We start from the raw sequence: 21,563 nt of genomic DNA, 5'->3' as shown, positions 1-21,563 counted from the left end.
ATACCATGTCCCTACAGTGACATGGCCTTAAAATCTTTTCACTATTGCTGGCCTAGAGCTCCTATGTAATGCAAATTAAAATGCTAATACTGAATCTGTATCATCCTGTGACACCACACTTGCAAACTCTGCTTGACAGGTCTGTTTACCCAAATGTAGCACTTGGGGTTCACTTGAAAGGGAGAGAACAGAATACCAAACGAGTTCTTGTGAATTACCTGCTTGGTTGTTGAAGGACCCTGCTTGTGTCCTAGAAGACTCCTGTCTCTGGATTTGTTGTAGGTACAGTACCTGTTTAAAACTGGAGTTTAGTGTTGGATGTGGGAGGGCACAAAGAATACCATAGTTTACTCCAGACCCAACCTCAGCCCTCAGAGCCCAGATTTAGTGTTGCTAAAGATGCCGTATTGAAAATGCTGTGACATAGCATATTGGGCATGAGGAACTACTGAAATATTGGGTAGGGTTAGCCCCGGAAACCATTGGTTATGAAGTGGGCAGGAGTCACTAGATACACACTAGTTAACTGTGCCATCCCCAGGATCCTTCCTCAAGAACACTTTTTGGATTTGCTGATGATCAGAAGAGGACTGGACCTCCTGTCTGTGACCTTAGAGGAGCCCCGAAGTACTGGACCCACTCACTCTTGTACACAGGACAAAGAGGTCGTCTCCAAGGGTCAGTTGGCTGACCACAGATGTGACTACATGGATACAGCAAGCTGCAAGAGGGCTTTTCCTGGAAGTACCCAGCTGACTACTAGCGACTGTACCAGGACAGGCCATGCTGTTGGCCTCTGCCTGACACCCTGTGAGTATCTAAGTACCTCCAATGAGGTCCTGGGGGGCCTTAGAAGTGAAATCTAGTGGTGGATTATAGCGTAACAGACTAGGGGACGATTTTTATAACTGCAGGTGGCCCGCTGTTCCGCCACGAGAACGGAGTAAATTACTCTGTCCCCATGACTGACAGACCACCCACTACAATTATAAATGACCGCCAAGCAGGTAGTCATTTATAAAGGCCTTGGCAGGAACCGCCGTCACAGCAGTTTCTGTCAATGCATTTTGGGTCAGAAGGACCTAGCCCTGTAGCAAACAGTATTTTTTTTTCTTTTCATAAAGAAAAACTTTTTTCTGAGCAGAAAAAGTAATGCTTCCCTCGCTACAGGAGTCTTCTCTCCTGGCAGAGGGAGCATAGCTATTTTACTGTGCCTTACTGTTGCGACAGAGTATATATACCAGCCATATATAAAACGAGCCCCAAGTCAGAAGGTAAAATCTTTGACCAAGTTAGTGTATCTGACCGCCCCCCCATGATGGTCAGCCTGAAATTACATCTTTGTCCTGGTGTACCTCCCCCATAGACTATCATTAGTGCCTAGTGTATTGACGCTATTCTTACTTCACACTGTAAACATTTGTATATCCGGTTCCTCTTAATAGATTTTTGTCATTTTGTGTATTACATTTTTGTCGGAGGGACGGGCGAAAATGGAAACTAGGAGGCCTGATTGATGTATGAATGTTGAAGGTTTATTATATCGTTCACAAAATTATATATGTAAACTCGTAGGTGGCAGAATCATGGGCAGTCAGGTGGCTGTTCGGTCTCGTCCTCCTCTTCGCGGGCAGTCTCCCAGGATCTTCGTATGGTGACAGCCGTCCCGGAGTTTCTCAAAGAGAAGGAAAGAGCGGTCAATGGACTGTTCTGTCTCTAATAATGTTCTACCGTCACCACACCCGAAGTGGGGAAAAAAATGGAGAAAGAGAAGTAGAAAGCAACGCCTAGGTGATTCTTTCTTCTACGGAGGGGCAGTCAAAACAAGGAAGGAGAGAGAAAAAAAATAAAAGAAACAAAACCACTGTAGACCCCCTCTTAACACTCGAGGTTGGTATAGTTACCGGACCTTCTCCCCTAAAAAATGAGCTAAGCCGAATTCCTCAGTCAGGAAGTCTGCAGTCTGAAGCGAGACTTTATACAGAACCCAAGACTCTTTAGAGATACCTTCTCTCCCCCCTCCCCTTCGTGACATGAGCAGGTGAGCGTTTGTGCAAGAGCGAGTTGTGCCTCGATTCGTTTCCTGGCCAGTTCTCCCGTTTCTCCCCTCCTGTCCCTGGTTGGAACACTCACCGCATCTGCCGCAACTCTCCAGAGTTGCGGCGGCTTATCAGCGTCCTCCGGGGGGCATCCACCAGTCTTCGGACCACCGCTCCGCGTCTTCCCCACTGTCCTCGGTTCCTCCTGCGTCTTACTTGTCCTCTGGTTCTTCCCGTGGCTCCTTCTCCGTCCCCTCACCCGACTCAACACCTTCAGCGTCTTCTGGGTTCCCTGCCTCCTCTTCGCGAGTCCCTCCCCTTAAGGAGGGTTGTCCCACCTCTTCCGGTTGTTCTCTCTTCTCCCATTCGTTGGGTCCTCCGTTCTCTTCCTCGGTATCCTGTAGGGGGGGAGGAGCGATCATTAGCTTTTCGTGTCACTTGCCGGTGTTTGGACAGAACGTGGCGGTAAAAGGCGAGTCCTCGTCCGCATATGGCAGCATTTTCTCACAATTTTACTCTGATTTTCTAATTAGTTTGGGATTACTATTGTTTTGCATTTTGACTTAATTACTTTTTTGGTACTTTACAAATGCTTTATACATTGCCCTGAGTTACGCCTGTCTGCTCTGTCCCATACGTACCAGGGGATTGAGCTCAGGTTAATATAGTGAGTTTGAAGGTTCACCCTGACAAGGGTTGTGATTATTCAATGAGGTGGGCAGTCACCCGCCCCAAATTATAATCCTATTTCTTACACTTACAAATGACTTACTTATTACTTACTATTTTGTACATTTTACGTTGCCAATTAATTCCAAATCCAGATAGTACCAAAACAATCAAAGGTAAAAAAAAGTCTACATAGTAAGAAATGTTCTGACCTTTCTTTATCAAAAGAGCATAATTGACATGGTTGCCGTCATCAGAATAATTCTTTCAGGGCGTAGTCCCAGCTCTATACAGTATGTACTTGGCTCTAGCTCAAGATACTTTTTTTTGATGTGTTTAGACTAAATGTTATTATAATTGTAATCTACAAGCTGGGCCAACAAGTTATTGTTTGTTCTCACTAGCAAGGAAACAAAACAATGTGCCAGAACATAGTATCTCTTTAAACGTCTACATTATTGAATGTTTTGGTGGGAATAGGAGGCATTTAGGTATTACCACCATTGACTGCCATCACTTGTGTACAGACATTATCCAGTTGGGAAAAGGTAGAATTTTAAGCTTCTCTTTACCAGATATTCTTTAAAAGTCTCGCAATACAACTTCAAATGCCTGACAAATATAACTGTAATAGATTAATTCTATGATATGCTTCTACATCCCTATATATGAAGTGAAAAATGTGTTCACAAAATACTGTGCAGTTAATAAATTCACGTTCGAGGCATGTGGGCTGCTGAATTCATATCTGTGCATAGATCGCCGCCTAGTGTTGGGTCCGGATGTTTGCACGTTGTTGTCCTGGAAGAGTCTTCGAAGTATCCTTGGATAAGTGACTCCTCCCCTGGACTACAGTGCGCATGGGCATCCTCTCCATCCTCAGATTGTTTTTTTCCGCCATTGGGTTTGGATGTGCTTATCTTGACTCAAGTTAGGAAAAACTCTTTCCAGGCCAAAAGGCCTCTAGTTCGCGTCGGTACTGTTCCCGATCGGTATCGATAGTATCTTTGTTAGTTTACTAACTTCCAGAACCAACTTTTTCGCATCTTACCCGACCATCGACCCGACATCGACGATGGAATCGAGGACACCATTCAAGCGGTGCCCTGTATGCAATGCGAAATATCCACACATCGACGTCCATCCGGTGTGCAACAAATGCCTTTCACCGGATCAAGACGAATCTACATGTATGGCCTGTGCCCGATTTCGATCCAAGAAGACTCTCCGGAATCGACGAGCGGCGAGACTCGAGGCGCAGTAAGCGGCACCGGCCCCGGCCGACATCTTCAGCGCCGAGACCGAAGATGTCGAAGAAGTGGAGAACCTACCCTCCAGTCCCGCTTCCGAACATGACCCCGGATCGGAAAACGTCGACGAAACACTCTTTCGCAGAGATGAAGACGACACCGAGGTAGGAGACTACAATGAGGCCTTAGGGGCCGAAGAGAGTAGCTCCGATGACGAGCAAGGCCTACCCGTTCAGACTGAGGAAATCCCAGTGCAACAGTCTATGGCTCCGGTCGAGGGATCGCCTTCGGGCCTTACCCAAGACCTATCCCGCAGTTCTTCGGCCCCGCCCTCGGGCCCGGCCTCGGACATTCAGCGGCAGCCATTAATGCCCAAACCGGCTGGTTTCCCTTCTTCGAAACCGAAACCAAAAGCTGTATTGGTTCAACTGAAACCGAAACCGAAAGTTGGCGCTGGTCGGATCGAGGCCCTACACATCTTCGACGCCAGCAAAACCCGTCGGCACCGAGCGCAATGAACGAGACTTCGGTGCCGAGCTTGAAGCGGCCGACGTCGGAGTCGACATACGGAAAAAGACCTTCGGTGCCACCAAACCTACTCGGCTCCCGGCACCGACGCAATCGGCTCCGACCCCAAAGGTCAAACTACCTGCCGCGTCTCCCACCGCTTCGACGGCAACACCAAAGCCACACTCATCGAAGGCGTCGACGGCCATTCCCGCCCCTCGACTCCACGACTCACCGGCGCCGAAAAAGTCCACACCCGCCTCCACAGAACCGGTCGGCGCAAAGGAATCAAGGGCGCTCCAGGTGCCACCCGTTGCTGCGCAACGCACCAAAAACAAAACTGTCCTCCAGGACACGTCGGGCTCCGAGCCAATAAAAGCTCCAACAGCCTCTTCGGCACCAGCCAACATTACTTTTGGCCTGCCACCATCCACGGCCCCGAAACTGTTCCAAATCAGGACACGGGTCACCCACACCACGATCACGCCTGCCGAACGCTCTGCGGAGACGTCTCCATCGCATATCATCGACGCCGACACCGGCAGGATGATTATCCACAAAAGGAGAATAACTTCTGAGCCAGCTTTGGACTCCTTCCGGATCCCACTTAAGAGAAAGCTGCCAGTGGCTTCGGAACCAGTTCTTTACGAACCTTTCCATTCACCCTACCAGGATCCACAATGCTTCTCTCCCACACACTCCGACACGGATGCGTTGGAGGACTACATGGGCGACCAAGTGCCCTACCCTGGAGGGATGGACCCTGATGGCCAACAGGACCCTGATCAAGCTTGGGATGACCCTGTAGACCCAGGTGCACCTATGGATGCACAGGACCCGCAACTCTATGGAGCAAAAACATCTCCCACAGAGGACACTGCCGCCGAATTGCTCTAAATGAACGTGCTGCGGCCAATCATGGGGTGCAACTTCACTCTGACACCATCGAGGACGACTTTCTCATGGATACTTTCGCATCCTCAGAAAGGAATATAAAAACTCTGCCCATGTTAAAGGGGGTCCTCAAACCAGCAAAGGACATCTTCAAGGAACCCACCAGGGCAAGAGTGATAAACCCCAGGATCGACAAGAAATACAGATCAGCGCCTGGGGACCCTACTTACATTAGAGGCCAATTACCTCTGGATTCCATTGTCGTTGCGAATGCTCGCAAGAGGGCACACTCGCAAACAACAGGTGATGCTCCTCCCCCGGACAAAGAGTCCAAGGTACTAGAGACCTCTGGCAAACGGGTTGCCGCCCAGGCAGCTAACATATGGCGCATTGCCAATACTCAGGCGCTCCTCGCTCGCTACGATCGAGCGCACTACGACACATTAGAGCAACTACTCCAACATCTCCCTGACCAATACAAAGAAGGTGCAGAGATCCTCATCAGGGAGGGACAACTGCTCACAAATGCATCCATTAAGTGTGCACTGGATGCCGCGGATACAGCTGCCAGAGCCATAAACACTAGCGTCATGTTGCGACGACACGCCTGGTTGCGAATCTCCGGATTCAAACCAGAGGTACAAAATAACATCCTCAACCAACCTGTCAACTCCGACTACTTATTCGGGCCGGAGGTTGACACCACCCTGGAGAAAATTAAAAAAGGACACGGACACTGCAAAGTCCATGGGGGCCCTACAGACGCAGTCCTTTCGGAGCGGCTCCTTTCGTCGCCCCGGAAATAGAGGAGCAGGTAGAAGACAGGGGTCACAGCAAACATACAACAAGGGCAACACACAAAACACCTACGATAAAAACACCCGGGGTGGATATCGTGGCTCCAGCACAAAGGGCAGAGGACGCGGCTACGGCAACACCAGGTCCTCTCCCAAGAACAAGCAGTGACGCCCTCTCCCTTCCTCCCGACCACATAACACCTGTCGGGGGAAGGCTACAAAGGTTCCTGTCCACGTGGAACTCCATCACCACGGACAGGTGGGTCAAAGATATTGTCAAATACGGTTACTGTCTAGAACTAACCTCCACTCCACCCACAATACCTCCAAAAAACCGTCCTATGTCCTCAGAGCACTTAACGCTCTTACAGCAGGAGGTGCAAAGTATGCTTCTAAAAGGCGCAATAGAGGTCGTACCCGTCCACGAGCAAGGTACGGGGGTGTACTCCCTGTACTTTTTAATACCGAAAAAGGACGGGTCACTCAGACCTATATTAGACCTGAGACCCCTGAACAGTACATTTTTTCCGAGCATTTTCACATGCTCACTCTACAGCAAGTCCTCCCGCTGCTCAAGCAGGGAGACTTTCTGGCCACACTGGACCTCAAGGATGCGTATTTCCACATACCCATTCACCCCTCACACAAAAAAGACCTCAGGTTCACTATTCAAGGGCAGCACTACCAATTCAAAGTCCTTCCCTTCGGCGTGACAACAGCACCCAGGGTGTTCACGAAGTGCCTAGCTACTGTGGCGGCACATCTACGGAGGCAGCACATACACGTCTACCCTTACCTGGACGACTGGCTCGTTCAAGCGAAGTCAGCCCAGCAATGTGCCAGCCACATGTCCCGCACCATCCACCTCCTTCACAGTCTGGGGTTCTCACTAAATTACCCAAAATCCCATCTCCAGCCCGCACACGTACAACAGTACCTCGGTGCGACTATAGACACTCTGGCGGCCACAGCTCAGCCAAATTTAGTGAGAATCAACAGCATGCAAATGCTGATTTCCAAGTTCAAACCACAACACTCCCTTCCCGCGCGAGTGTTCATGCAGTTGATAGGCATGATGGCCTCCTGCATCTTCATAGTCCCACACGCGAGACTACATATGCGCCCGCTTCAGGAGTGCTTAGCACGTCAGTGGAATCAGGCTCAAGGACAGTTGAAAGACCTAGTGTTGGTGAGCGGTCGGGCATACAACTCTCTGCATTGGTGGAATCCACAAAACCTTTGCAAGGGCCGACCGTTCCAAGAGCCTGTCCCACAGATAATACTGACGGCGGATGCGTCTCTCCAGGGATGGGGAGCTCATGTACTCCATTACACAGTGCAGGGACTATGGACACAACAACAAAAGAAGATGCACATCAACCTTCTAGAGCTGATGGCAATCTTCCTCGCTATGAAAGCATTCAAAGTACACTTGTGCAACAAAGTCGTGTTGATCCGGACGGACAACATGACTGCCATGTACTACATACAGAAGCAGGGAGGAACACACTCTCCACAGTTGTCTCATCTGGCTCAGAGCATGTGGAAGTGGGCCATTTAGAGGAACATGTTCCTCATGGCAGAACACCTCCCCGGCAAGGACAACCAGATGGCGGATCTGCTCAGCAGACACAGCCACCAGATGCACGAGTGGGAGTTACACCCATCAGTACTCCAACCGTACTTCCAGCAGTGGGGTCATCCAGAGATAGACCTATTCGCGACAAGCGAAAACGCAAAATGCCAAAGCTTTGCCGCCAGGTTCCCACATCCGCAGTCGCAGGGCAATGCGATATGGATGAACTGGTCCGGCAGATTTGCGTACGCTTTTCCCCCAGCACCACTGATACCGCTGGTGGCACGCAAACTCAGACAACACTCACTGACACTCGTCCTGGTTGCTCCAACGTGGGCACGCCAGCCGTGGTACACCACCTTTCTCGAACTTTCCGTGGTGCCGCATCAAAGGCTGCGGGTCAAACCCGAGCATTTGACGCAGAACCATGGAGAGATTCAGCACCCAGATCCGCAACAGCTGAACCTGGCAATCTGGCTCCTGAGGTCCTAGAGTTTGGCTACCTAAACCTGCCACCTGACTGTATGGACATCATTAAGGAGGCCAGGAGACCCACTACCAGAGCTTGCTATGCAGCCAAATGGAAGAGGTTCGTCATTTATTGCAATAATAATGACATTAACCCGCTAGACGCATCCATCCAAAACATTATTTGTTACCTATTACACCTATACCGATGCAATCTGGCGTACACCTCCATACGTGTCCATTTGACCGCAATATCAGCCTATCTACAAACCAGGCAGCACCTCTCTCTATTCAGAGTGCCTGCCATCAAAGCATTCTTGGAAGGACTCAAACGAGTCATTCCACCTAGCCACCCACCAGCCCCAATGTGGAACCTCAACTTGGTCCTCACACGCCTGATGTGTCCACCCTTTGAACCTCTACACTCATGTGAGATTCAATTCCTTACCTGGAAAGTAGCTTTCCTAGTAGCGATAACTTCTTTAAGAAGAGTTAGTGAACTCCAGGCACTAACCGTCCAAGAGCCATTCATACAGGTTCACGCCAACAGGGTCGTACTATGTACCAAACCCAAATTCATGCCCAAGGTGGTATCGCAGTTCCACATGAATCAAACTATTGAACTGCCTGTTTTCTTTCAAAACCCACAAACTGTCGCAGAAAGGGCACTCCATACACTAGATGTGAAAAGGGCCCTCATGTATTATATCGACAGGACCAAACCCTTTAGGAAAACAAATCAACTTTTCGTTGCCTTTGCCCCACACCACAAAGGTAACGCTATCTCCAAAGCAGGTATAGCCAGATGGATCGTTAAATGTATTCAAATTTGCTATCAAAAGGCTAAACGCACTTTAACGATTCCCCCACGAGCCCACTCAACACGTAAGTTAGGGGCCTCCATGGCTTTCCTAGGAAACATTCCTTTGCATGACATATGTAGAGCAGCCACCTGGTCAACTACACATACATTTACCAAACACTATTGTGTAGATGTGCAATCAAAACAGCAGGCAGCTGTAGGACAGGCTGTTCTCAAAACTCTTTTTCAGACCGCTGCAGCTGGCACTGGTAGCCGCCGCTAATAAGAGGGCACTGCTATATATTCTATGCACAGATATGAATTCAGCAGCCCACATGCCTCAAACTGAATATGCTACTTACCAGTATGCATCTGTTCTTGGCATGTAGGGCTGCTGACATTCATATCGCCCTCCCTCCTCCCCGGCGCCTGTAGCACCTGCAGCTCTCAGAATTACTGTAAGCATGGTCATCACTTTCTGTATCTACTCCATCACTGCCACAATGGCGAAAAACAATCTGAGGATGGAGAGGATGCCCATGCGCACTGTAGTCCAGGGGAGGAGTCACCTATCCAAGGATACTTTGAAGACTCTTCCAGGACAACAACGTGCAAACATCCGGACCCAACACTAGGCGGCGATCTATGCACAGATATGAATGTCAGCAGCCCTACATGCCAAGAACAGATGCATACTGGTAAGTAGCATATTCATTTTGTTAAAATAGCACAGATCACACATAGAGGTAATATTTGAGTTTGTCGTCCTTTTTCCACAGAACTACTCTCTCTCTGTGTACCTCGTGAAGCAGCTCACATCAGTCACTCTTCTACAGAAGTTAAGGTCCAAGGGAATCCGAAATCCTGACCACTCCCGGGCTCTAAGTGAGTACATATTCTTTTTAGGCTTTTATTGTGATTGAATTTAAGTAATTTAGCATAGCTTCATCAGATTCTTCGTTGAAAATACTAACTCTTTCCTGTGTTTCCCTTCTCTGTAACAAAGGTAACAGTAAAGTGCTTCAAAATGTGCCAATGTTGTGTCTTCCTAGTGTCAATAACCTGACCATCTGCTGATTAAAATGTTGTTTTCTAGAGTTTCACTTGGGTATTGCCTCTTATAATATTTGTAACACATTTTCATACGTAAGTAGCTCAACACAAGTGGTTGTACATCAAGGGATCTTCATTAGAATCCATAAATACTCTCTGCCTGTGTGCACAATCCCAGAACATTGTCAATAAAGATGGCGCTATAACAAAAATGTATTTCATTCTCAGTCTAGTGAAGGCATTCTGTACCGCTATGGAAGAAGACCAGTTCAACTGTATAGTCTTTCCAGCCTTATACACTTTCCAGGGCCCTTTCTACCACTAAACACATGTGCTTCACTGGAAAATATTCTGCTATAGGGGCAACACCTAGAAACTTCTTCCCAATCCTTGTCCATATTTCATATTTGCTTCTTTCTTTACTGCACCTGGCCTGCCCTAGTCTTCTTCCTTAAAGGCAAACATCAGAGCCATATCATGGTCTAGAACAGAGCCGAAAACATGTCTGCGTAGACATACTGTCCAACCCAAACAGTGAGTTGGCTTACATACCACACTATGTAATATTCAATTCATAACTACATAAATGATATTCATCAATTAACTAAGCATGATTGGATCCTAGATACCGAATCTAAAAAGTGATGAAAATATTTATAATCATTCCTTCAGGAGTTTCTTGTTTATGCCTCTTTGCCAGATATGCACAGATCGATTCTCTTCTAGAGAACTGTCCTTAGAGCATGTTACATTTAAGACACAATTCCAAGATCTATTATTGTAAGTTGCTGTCCAAACTTATGATAATTTGGCTACTCAAAACAACTTTTCATACACTTGTCAAAGCATAAAGATTTGTGGGGTGGTGGAGATTTCTCACATTTAAAGGGAACCCCCTCCTCTCAATAAAATAAAACCTTTCTGATGACCATCTTTGACATTTCTTTGAAAAATCCAGTAAAGCTCTGAAAGCAAAACGGATGACCATCAGCCCTTACAAACTGACCTAACAATGAACATTGTATCAGTTCCTGCTATTCTTCCCTTCAACCCAAACTTGCAAAACATTCTGCAACCTCTGCACTTCAGAAGTACAGGATTTAAAAAAACAATCTGAAAGAGACACGTTAGCGATAGATTCTTTATTTTACAATATCCCCAGGCGTCAGACTGGATCCGGAAGGTTTTTTCGTTAGCAGTACCCCTGCGCGTCAGTAGGTGGCGTCGTGCGGCTCCGCATCCGTCGCTGGCGTCGTATGCGCCGAGATGACGTCACAGAGACTACTTAGGCGCCACCCATGCGCGTTGACGTCAGTTCTTCCTTTTTCCGCACCAGTAAGCGCAGATCCGGTTAGAGCACGTACCTTAGTCACTTTTTGACTTATCTTTTTGTCTCCTGTAAGTTTGAGTTTGGTGCCGCAGGGATGCCTGGCTTTAAGTCTTGTGGGGCCTGCCGGCGCAATATGTCGGTGGCGGACCCCCACTAAATCTGTCTCTACTGCCTGGAGAGCGACCACGACTCCAGGGCCTGCAAGGACTGTTTGGCCATGGGCCTATGGCCTTGAGGGAGCGGCGCCGGAAGCTGTTAGAGGTCCGGCACTCGTCCCCGTGCCGTTCGCGGTCCAGGGGCCGCTCCAGGGGCTGCTCGTGGGGCCACCATCATCACTCCTCGGGCTCCAAGTCTTCACCCTCGGATTCGGGTAAGAGACGACACAAAAAGAAGTCGAAGAAGCATTGTCGCTCTCCGACGTCCCCCTGTCGATCCCTGGATGCGGACAAGGGGGACAGGGGTTCTGCCCCTGCGGCTCGTTCGGAGCCCGGAAGTCAAGCGGCCTACCCACCTTACCCAGGGCGACTCCCGTTCAGGTGCAAGAATTTCTTGCCACCTTGGACTGCCTGTTTAGGCCTCGGGCTCCCGCCGGTGCGCCCTCGGGCCCCGCAGTCCCGTGTCAGGATCCTGTCGGGCCGTCGGCGGCTCCGGCCACGGCGCCTCAATGCCCCACGCTGCCGGCTCCGGCACCGCCTTCGGCTCCGCCTCCGGCGCCGCAGTGGGTACCATTTGTCCCGCCCCTGCCCAGGTTCTCGGACACTTTTGTCCCTACCTGGGATCCGCACTGGGACACAGCGCCAGTTCAGCCCCGTCCGGCGCCGTTCCCAGTGCCGTTTGTTCCTTCCCGGTCCCTGCCCTGCCACCGCAGCCTGTCCCGCATGCGGCGGAGCTGGAGGATGACTGGGAGAGGTCCGAGGACCCTCTTTCTCGTCAGTGTGACTCTGAGCAGGACTGGACGGACGAGTTGGAGGAGGCCGGCAGCCTCGATCTCTCCTCTGACCCAGGGTTTGCCTCTCCTCTGCCTCCCATGGAGGAGGGCGCCTCGTACACGATGGTGCTTCGTCGGGCCGCTGAGGTCCTCCACCTTGATCTCCCTACAGTGGCCCTGAAGACTAATCTCCTAACTGAGGTGCTCCAGACTGCGTCCACTTCGTTGGAGCCCCTGCTGCCATTTAACGACGCCCTCACTGACGTCTTGTTGGGCACTTGGTCGCGGCCTGCCACGGGGGCCCTGGTGGATAAGAATCTCACCAGGCGTCATCGCCCAGTGCCGGGTGACCCTGCCTTTCTGACCACTCATCCTACGCCCGAGAGCCTGGTTATCCTAGCTTCGACGTCCCAGAGTGCCTTTCCCAAGGCTCCGCCGGATAAGGACTCTTAAGAAACTGGAGCAGTTCGGCAAGCGGTTGTTTTCTTCAGCCAGCTTTTGGCTGCGGTCGGTGAACACCGCTTGCCTCTTGGGCTGCTATTCCTACGCGGTGTGGGATGCCGTTGCACAGGTGTTTCCTCAGTCTCCTGAAGAGGCCCAAGCTGTGCTGTCTCAAGCTGCTGCCGAGGGTAAGGATGCGGCTAAGTTCGCCATTCGGTGTGGTTTGGACACGCAGACTCACTGGGTAGAGCCATTTCTATGACTGTGGTGCTTCGTCGCCACGCCTGGTTGAGATCTACCAGGTTCTCCCCGATGTACAAAGCTCCCTCATGGATATGCCCTTTGATGGCACCTGTCTGTTTGGCGATAAGGCCGACAGTGTGCTGGAGCGTTTAAAGGACTCGCAGACTACGGCTAAGTCCTTAGGTCTTTCCATGAAAAACCCAGCCACTCCTGGTTTTTGTTCCTTTCGTGGCCAAGTCAGGCACGTTGCTTCAGCAAGCCTGCACACAACCAGCCTCAGCGCGGACGCGGCTTCTGCAGTGGCGGGTCTGGGAATCAGCGTGGGGGTCAGACTACCTCCGCCCCGCTGCTTCTACCTCCAAACCTTCCTAATCCGAGCTTTGGGGGGCACCCCATGCCAGTGGGTGGCAGGATCCGCCATCACCTCCCCCACTGGAACACTATCACATTGGACAAGTGGGTGTTGCAGATCATCCCCAAGGGTTACTCCCTTCCCTTTCTATCCACCCCTCCAGCCATGCCACCTCAGTACCACCACATGTCGGGGGAACACTTGGCTACTCTCCAGCAGGAAGTCATGACCCTCTTGGCCAAGAGGGTCATCGAGTGCATTCCTGGGCCAGAAGTAGGGAGTGGTTGTTATTCCCACTACTTTCTGGTCCCCAAAAAGGACAAGGGGCGTTTGCGCCCCATCTTGGACTCAGGAACGTCAATCGCTTCCTCCGGGAGGAGAAGTTCAGGATGTTGACTTTGGCTCAGGTCTTGGCTGCCCTCGACCCTGGAGACTGGATGGTAGCGTTGGACTTGCAGGACGCATATTTTCACATCCCTGTCCTGCCGGCCCACCGGCGTTACCTGCGCTTCACAGTAGGCCAGGAGCATTTTCAGTTTGCCGTGCTCCCCTTCGGCTTTACCAGCGCCCCTCTGGTGTTCACGAAGGTGATGGCAGTGGTCGCAGCTCACCTGCGCAGGTCGGGGGTGTCAGTCTTCCGTTACCTCGACGACTGGTTGTTGAAGGCGGGCTCGCCCCAGGCGGTCGTCAACCACCTTCAGACTACGGCCGACCTCCTGCATTTTTTGGGGTTCTCCATCAACGTGCCGAAGTCGCACCTGAGTCCCTCTCAGATGCTCCCCTTTATCGGAGTGTTTCTGGATTCGACGCTGTTTCGGGTTTATCCTCCCGAGCAGCGAGTCCGGGATTTTCAGGTTCTGATTCCGATCTTTCAGCCTCTATCCCGGGTTTCGGTCAGGATGACCCTCCGGCTCCTAGGCCTGATGGCCTCCTGCATCCTGCTGGTGCCAAAGGCCAGATGGCATATGCGGGCTCTGCAGTGGGACCTAAAGTTCCAGTGGGCGCAGCATCAGGGCAACCTGTCTGATCATGTCCAGATCTCGGAGGGCGCTGCACGACAATTGCAGTGGTGGCTCACGAATCACGATTGGGTCAATGGCAGATCCCTCTCCCTTCCCCAACCGGAGCATACAGTGGTGACTGATGCGTCTCTCCTGGGATGGGGAGGCCACTTGGGAGAGGCGGAGATCAGAGGACTCTGGTCTCTGGCAGAGTTCCGGCGCCATATCAACCTTTTGGAGCTTCAGACGATCCGACTTGCACTGAAGGCATTCCTTCCCTCTGTCCGGGGAAGTGTGGTGCAGGTGTTCACGGACAACACCACCGCCATGTGGTATTGCAACAAACAGGGCGGGGTGGGGTCCTGGACCCTATGTCAGGAGGCTCTGCGCCTCTGGACATGGCTGGAACATCAAGGCATTACCTTGGTGGTTCAACACCTGGCGGGCTCTCTGAACGCCAGGGCGGACGAACTCAGCCGCCGGTGCATGATGGATCACGAATGACGTCTGAACTCTGAAGTGGTGCAAGGTCTCTTTTAGCAGTGGGGAGAGCCTTGATTAGATCTATTCGCCACCGAAGAGAACGTGCAATGTCAGCAGTTCTGCGCGTTGGAATTTCCAAGGCGGCACTCGCTCGGCGACACTTTTTGTCGCGAGTGGAGTTGCGGTCTGTTGTACGCTTTTCCACCTATACCACTTCTGCCCAGAGTGCTGAAGAAGATTCGGTGCGACCGGGGCCAAGTCATCCTTGTGGCTCCGGATTGGGCAAGAAGATACTGGTATCCCGAGCTACTCGGCATGGCGATTGATCCCCCGATCCGTCTGCCTCTTCAGGAGGATCTTCTGTCGCAGCAGCAGGGGACGGTCCTCCACCCAAACCTGTCCAGCCTCCCCCTCCATGCGTGGAGATTGAGCGGCGACAGTTGACCACTTTTGATCTTCCTCCCGAAGTCTGTGATGTCATTCTGTCAGCCAGGCGTCCCTCCACTAAGACTGTATACGCCTGCCGGTGCAACAAGTTTGTGGCATGGTACACAGCAAAGTCTGTGGATCCCCTTTCTGTCCCTCTTTTTGAGGTCCTTCTGTTCCTACTATCGTTGGCCCAGCAGGACTCTGCTCTGGGCACTATCAAAGGTTATCTTTCGGCCATCTCCGCCTTTCTAAGGCTTTCGGATCAGCCTTCTCTCTTTAAGTCCCGATTGTTAACCGTTTCCTAAAAAGCATTACGCACACGTTTCCTCCTGTGCCGTTCATAATGCCTCAATGGGACTTATACCTTGTCTTGACATATCTGATGTGCGCACCCTTCGAGCCCCTTCATACCTGTCCTTTGCGTCTTCTCACTCTCAAGACGGCTTTCCTGGTAGCTATCACCTCTGCCAGAAGAGTGAGTGAGCTCCAGGCTCTTTCTTCCAAACCTCCTTTCCTCTCTGTTCATCCAGACAAGGTTGTTTTAAGGATCCGTCCTTCGTTCTTGCCAAATGTTGTCATGCCCTTCCACATCGGGCAGTCCATCACTTTGCCCACCTTCTTTCCGCCTCCGCATCCTTTGAAAGAGGAAGAGAGGCTCCACCACTGGACCCAAAACGTGCTCTCTCGTTCTACCTGCAGCGCACACGACAGTTCCGGGTGGATGACCAGCTCTTTGTTGGCTACGTGGGTCGCCAAAAGAGGTCGGGCTGTGCATAAGCAGACCATCTCTCGGTGGGTCGTTCTCTGCATCAAGGCCTGTTACTCGTTGGCTAAGAAGGAGCCTCCTGTGGGGCTGCGTGCCCATTCTACTAGGGCAACGGCAGCCACTACTGCCTTGGGACGCGGGGTCCCCTTGCAGGACATTTGTCAGGGAGCTACGTGGGCCTCGCTGCACACGTTTACCAAGCATTACTGCCTTGATAGTCGGGTCCGGAGAGATGGCTTCTTTGGCCGTTCTGTTCTCCCTGACTTCCTGGTGTCATTTCTTCGCAGACTCACCTCTGGGGTTGGTATTGCTGGGGTATCTATTCTAAGGTAAGGAATCTATCACTAACGTGTCTCTTTCAGATGCACAAGTTACTACTTGTGTAACGATATATCTGTAAGAGACATTAGTTAGTGATAGATTCCTTACCGCCCCACCCATCCTCCCCATACTGCGAACAGATTTCTAGGGTTAAGGTCATCCCCTGTCAGGGCCCTAGTTTCATGGCACCAGTGGTCAGTTTCTTGCATGGTTCTGCGTTCCTGGCGCGGAAAGTTGTGTACAGAACTGACGTCAGCGCGCATGGTTGGTGCCTAAGTAGTCTCCGTGACATCATCGCGGCATATACGACGCCAGCGACGGACGAGGAGCCGCACGACGCCACCTACTGAAGCGCAGGGGTACTGCTAACGAAAAAACTTTCCGGATCCAGTCTGACGCCTGGGGATATTCTAAGGTATGGAATCTGTCACTAACTAATGTCTCTTACAGATATATTGTTACACAAGTAGTAACCTGTGCTTCAGTTTTGAAAAATATATAAAGCAGATCAGTAAAATGCAACACACTACTGCCTCTTCAGCTTCTGACTGCCCACCACCACCACCCCCCAGAAAAAAATGCTTACATGTGAAACTCAAGACCCAGTTGTAGATCTGCAACTGCATGCACTAACCAGAATTATAATGATGGCTTTTTTTGTTTGTTTGTTTTAGTCAAAGAGAAGCTTACAGCTGATCCTGACAGCGAGATTGCAACAACAAGTTTACGAGTTTCTCTTATGTGTCCGGTGAGAAATGCTGATTTCTTAAAATAGATTTTAGTATTTACTGGCTCGAGGTTTGCAGCTTGTAGGTGCTGTAACCACCAGCAGTGATGTTAAGATTGCCCTTCGCTGTGCTGTAGGTTATGCAGCCAAAGACAGCACACTGTCTTTTCACGTTCCCTGCAGTCCTACCTCTTCTCCTGTCCCCTCATCCTGCTCTCATTTCGCTCACCCTGCTCTTCTCTTATTCACTCCACACTTGATAACAATCCTCTTCCTGCCCTACCATTTGTTCATTCCTTGCTTGAATCACATCTACTCTTCCTTAACTTAAAATCTTCATCAGGTGCCCCCCACTTTAGCATGACTAGTCTTATCACCAGAAATGAGGTGCTGACCAGTCTGTCTTCTCTGATGGGGGTTGAGTGGCATCTGCACAGATCGCTAGGGTGCCTGAAGCAATCTGTGAGCTCGCCTTGCAGCAGCTCTCTTACATGCCTTGCCAGCAATTAAACATTGTAAAAAGGTGCTGGAAATGCACGTTAGATGTTGACAACTTTCTGTGCATTTAAATGTGGCTCTAGCTCAGTTCACTGGTGCTCAGTTTATCGACTTCTGATAGACGAAAGGCCAGGTGTATCTCCTTTGCGCTTGATATCCGAATCTGTGATTTGCTAGGTAGTATGAAATTCTGACCTTGGCATAATTCATAAGCCCTTGAATTTATGATGGTGTTAAGTTTGCAGTAAACCTTAAGATTTTGAATTGCCAAATTAACACATTATAGAAATGCCTCTATACAGATTCTGATAAAAACTTTTTTATGGGCCCCATATTAGAGGGCTCCAACAAATGTAATCTAATGTTTATTCCCCCAACTTTAAACGGAGAGGGTTGCTGTGGAGAGTATTGTTTTCAGTCATTATGACAGCGCTTTAATCCCATAAGATAAAATATCTTGGTTTATTTGATTTGATTACACACAACTGTAGTTATAGTTACATGCATGTCCTGCTATATTTTCAATTAGCTGGCACTAAACGTTTAATTAAATGCATTGCTAAAGGTTTTTGTTCTGTACAATCTATGCCAACCATTATCCATGCAATGAATACAATTCCACCTAAACAAATGTAGTCTTGTAAGAAAAGCCTTACTACTGAGTTGTTCTGAAGGATTGAAAGCTGTGATCCCAATACACCAAAGAGTGCTTTCTTGTGGGGCTTACACTATCTGTGATGTGTTTATTTTATCAGCCATATTGGCTTTTCTTAACTCCTGCACTTGGCCTCTTGCTTTTTAGGTCAAAGCCCTTAGACAAAACAGCTGTCCAGTTGCAAAGTCATATTGGGGAAATACTGAAAGCTTACCTCGGAATGCATTCTGCCCATTGGTTACCACTGATTTTGTGTGGCGCACATTTGTTTGCTTTCTATTGTCTGGTTTTATTTTAGGCCATTCAGCATGTCTTTGTTGCTCATGTGGAGCATAACCTGTTTACCACCTCCCTTACTAACTCCTTGTAGTCTTCCATGAGTGCTTGTTTCCAATGAACTCTTTTTTTGGAACCCACCAATTGCTTACCATTCATTGCCACTCTTATTTGCTGCCTTCTAATTGGCTATGTATGGCAATATCTCTTCCTGTTATTTCGTTTGGAGCATGTACCAAGTAGCGATTGATTTATTTTGATTAGTGTCCCTCCACTGTGTATATACTGCTAGCTATGATTCAGATACTTTCTTTTTTTCTTCTGTCTGTATTGCTTCTCCCCTTCCCACTCCCCGCCTTCGTTCTTCTCAGCACCAGATGTTTACATGGGTGGAGATAATCAGTAATATTTTGTAATGCAATTGCATTTATATAGCCTTACCCTCACATCCCCCTTTCTTGTTCCCCACATTAGACGCTTACTTAGATCGTAGGTCGAGATAATTGGTAACATATTGTATTGTTTTATAATTGCATTTCTATAACACTTACTGGCCCTCATGAGGATTGGAGCGTTATAAAGGGCAACAGTGTCAACTGGGGCAACTTTCCGTGCCAAACAATGCCACCCCACTCGACGCCACCAAATGCCCCTCCTCTCCACACAATGCCAAACACTCCACACCACTCACTGACACTCCACTCCATCCAGTGTCACTCCACTCCATTCCGCATAATGTCATTCCACAGCAATACAGTGCCACTTTAATCCACTCCAGGCAATGCCACTCCTCTTCACACAATGCAACGCCTCACAATGTCACTCCACACCACACAATGCCATTCCATGCCACACAGTGCCACTCCACACAATATTACTCTATGCCACACAATGACACTCCACCCCACACAGTGGCTCTCCATGCCACACAATGGCACTCCAGTCAATGCCACTTCACTCAGTGCCACTCCAACCCCATTGACTCCACACAATGCTAGTGTACTCCACAGTGTCACTCCTCACACTGCAATACACTCCATACCACACCGTCACTCCAGTTCATGTCACACAATGCTTCTCCACATCTCACAATGTCACTCAGCTCTATGCCACTCAATTCCACACTGTGCTGCTCCACACCACACAATACCACCAAACTCCACACAATGCTTCTCTCCACGCCCCTCAACTGCATGCAACACAATGCCACTCTATGCAACACATTCCATTCCACTCAGTGCTATTCCACTCCACTCCACACCACACAATGCAAACTCACGCCCCACAAGGCCACTCCACTCAGTGCACACTCCGTGCCCACATTGCCATTCCACTCTAAAGATTTTCATATTATGAATACATGTGGTGATTCTGATTTATCTGCATTATTGTTTATGTGCTGTTGTTTTATCATTAAAACTGTATGTCTGCTCAAATTTAGTGGTTATATAAATGGAAAATGTATATTTTCTGTAAATGGTCGTGCACTATCACTCCATGCTTTAGCAATATATTTGTAACAGTGTGATTTGAAATGTACCACCAGATACTCTCCCGCTAAATAAGTTTGCTACACTTGTTTTTGTGTGACATTTGGCTTGTTCACGATCCCCATGACTTCAGTGATATAACCTTAATGGCAGCACACCCACTCACTATGAAAATTGTTCCAGCACCAATGATGTATTCTTGTTGAGAAATAGCTTTCACACACCAGCCCTTCTTGGTACACATCTGTTCAGCTATCCTGTTTCTACGCAGGTCTTGAAGGATACAGAATCCTGTAATTTAAAGAACCTGGGCTCAAATATTTTGCACCCATGGCTTAGCTTTTATTTCAATATTGAGTCTTCATACACAAGTGCTGAAAGGGGCAAGTTTTCAATAATTAAGCATATGTGCTGAACGGGGCTAGTTTTCAATGATTAAGCCTATATACAGCTTTCCGCATTGTTTGTAATTCACATCTCAACAGAATATAACAGATTTTAATAGGACCCACTGAAAACAGTACAGTGATGCATTCAGCTGAGTTTTCACAAGAATTTAAAATGTACCCAGTGATGTAATCCAAAGTATTAAAGGAATTGTGTCGCCGACATTACAAACAACTATTTGACAAACTACCCAGTTTTCTTCTTTTACCAGAAACACTTATAGTGCAAGTCTAGACAAAGTTGGGGATTTTTATAGAACTTGCTTCATTAACTGAACCTGTTTCCAAGCATCCCCAATATTTACAGATAGGAGACTAAAGGAATATGTAGATTTCGAGGTCGAAGATTTTGTTCACTTCCAATTCATTAACCAAGTTACTTCCTTTGCACACTTGACTCGCTAAAAATGGTGCCTACCAACAGAGAAGGCATAGGTAAAGGGACACTGACTTGGATACAGCATAGCACAATATTGTCAAATCTGTGTCTCCTCTAGAGACCATAAGCAAAATTTAGAAGGCAGTTCTAATGGAACCCTAAAACAAGAACACCACGTCTCACACTCCACACCATGTACATCCTCCACTCCATCTACACCCATCTTATATCCACATGTCTCCTGACGTTCACCCTGCTAGCTTCAATGCAGCCCTCGGCCACACAACAGGCCATATGTTTTGGTCCCTGGAAAAATGTTTGCTAGTACCCAGGGTGTACAGCATCACTAAAAACCATCAACAAAGCCAGTAAGTCCCAAAGAGCTAGACTGATTGGTTTTGCGAATGCATTGGTACCACTGTAGCTATTTATTTTCCTTTGCCGTTGTTGCTGAAGATTTAGTGCATGATGGGGACCACTGATTGAAAGTTGCTACTTTTTAGGCGTTCACAAATGTTAAATGAAAATTGGTATTAGTAATTTATTAAATTGCTGTCTCTTTAGCCAATCCCCATCTTTTAGCTAAAAAAACTAATTTTCCACATGCAAACCTTTCTGAATTGACAGCCACCTCACAATTACCCGTCCAATCATCTGCCTTGCCTTCCTGGGAGTCGAAACATCTCTACTCCCATTCACAACTATCCTCTACCAGTAAAGTTAAATGATTCCTATTGTTCGAA

General features: G+C 48.9%; 1 protein-coding gene across 2 annotated transcripts in view; it reads left to right on the top strand.

Moving 5' to 3' along the window:
• Positions 1–21,563, top strand: part of PIAS3 (protein inhibitor of activated STAT 3) — a 291,739-nt gene that overhangs the window by 200,565 nt on the left and 69,611 nt on the right. For both annotated transcript variants that reach the window (XM_085639510.1, XM_085639509.1), the window contains exons 7-8: positions 9,782–9,887; positions 17,024–17,097. In XM_085639510.1, the coding sequence (XP_085495636.1) occupies positions 9,782–9,887; positions 17,024–17,097 (180 nt within the window). The remainder of the gene's footprint in view (positions 1–9,781; positions 9,888–17,023; positions 17,098–21,563) is intronic.

The sequence above is a fragment of the Triturus cristatus genome, chromosome 12 (assembly GCF_964204655.1).
Source record: "Triturus cristatus chromosome 12, aTriCri1.1, whole genome shotgun sequence".
Classification (NCBI taxonomy): Eukaryota; Metazoa; Chordata; class Amphibia; order Caudata; family Salamandridae; genus Triturus; species Triturus cristatus.
Note: the sequence above shows the minus strand (reverse complement) of the source record. Positions and strands in the feature narration are given on the sequence as shown.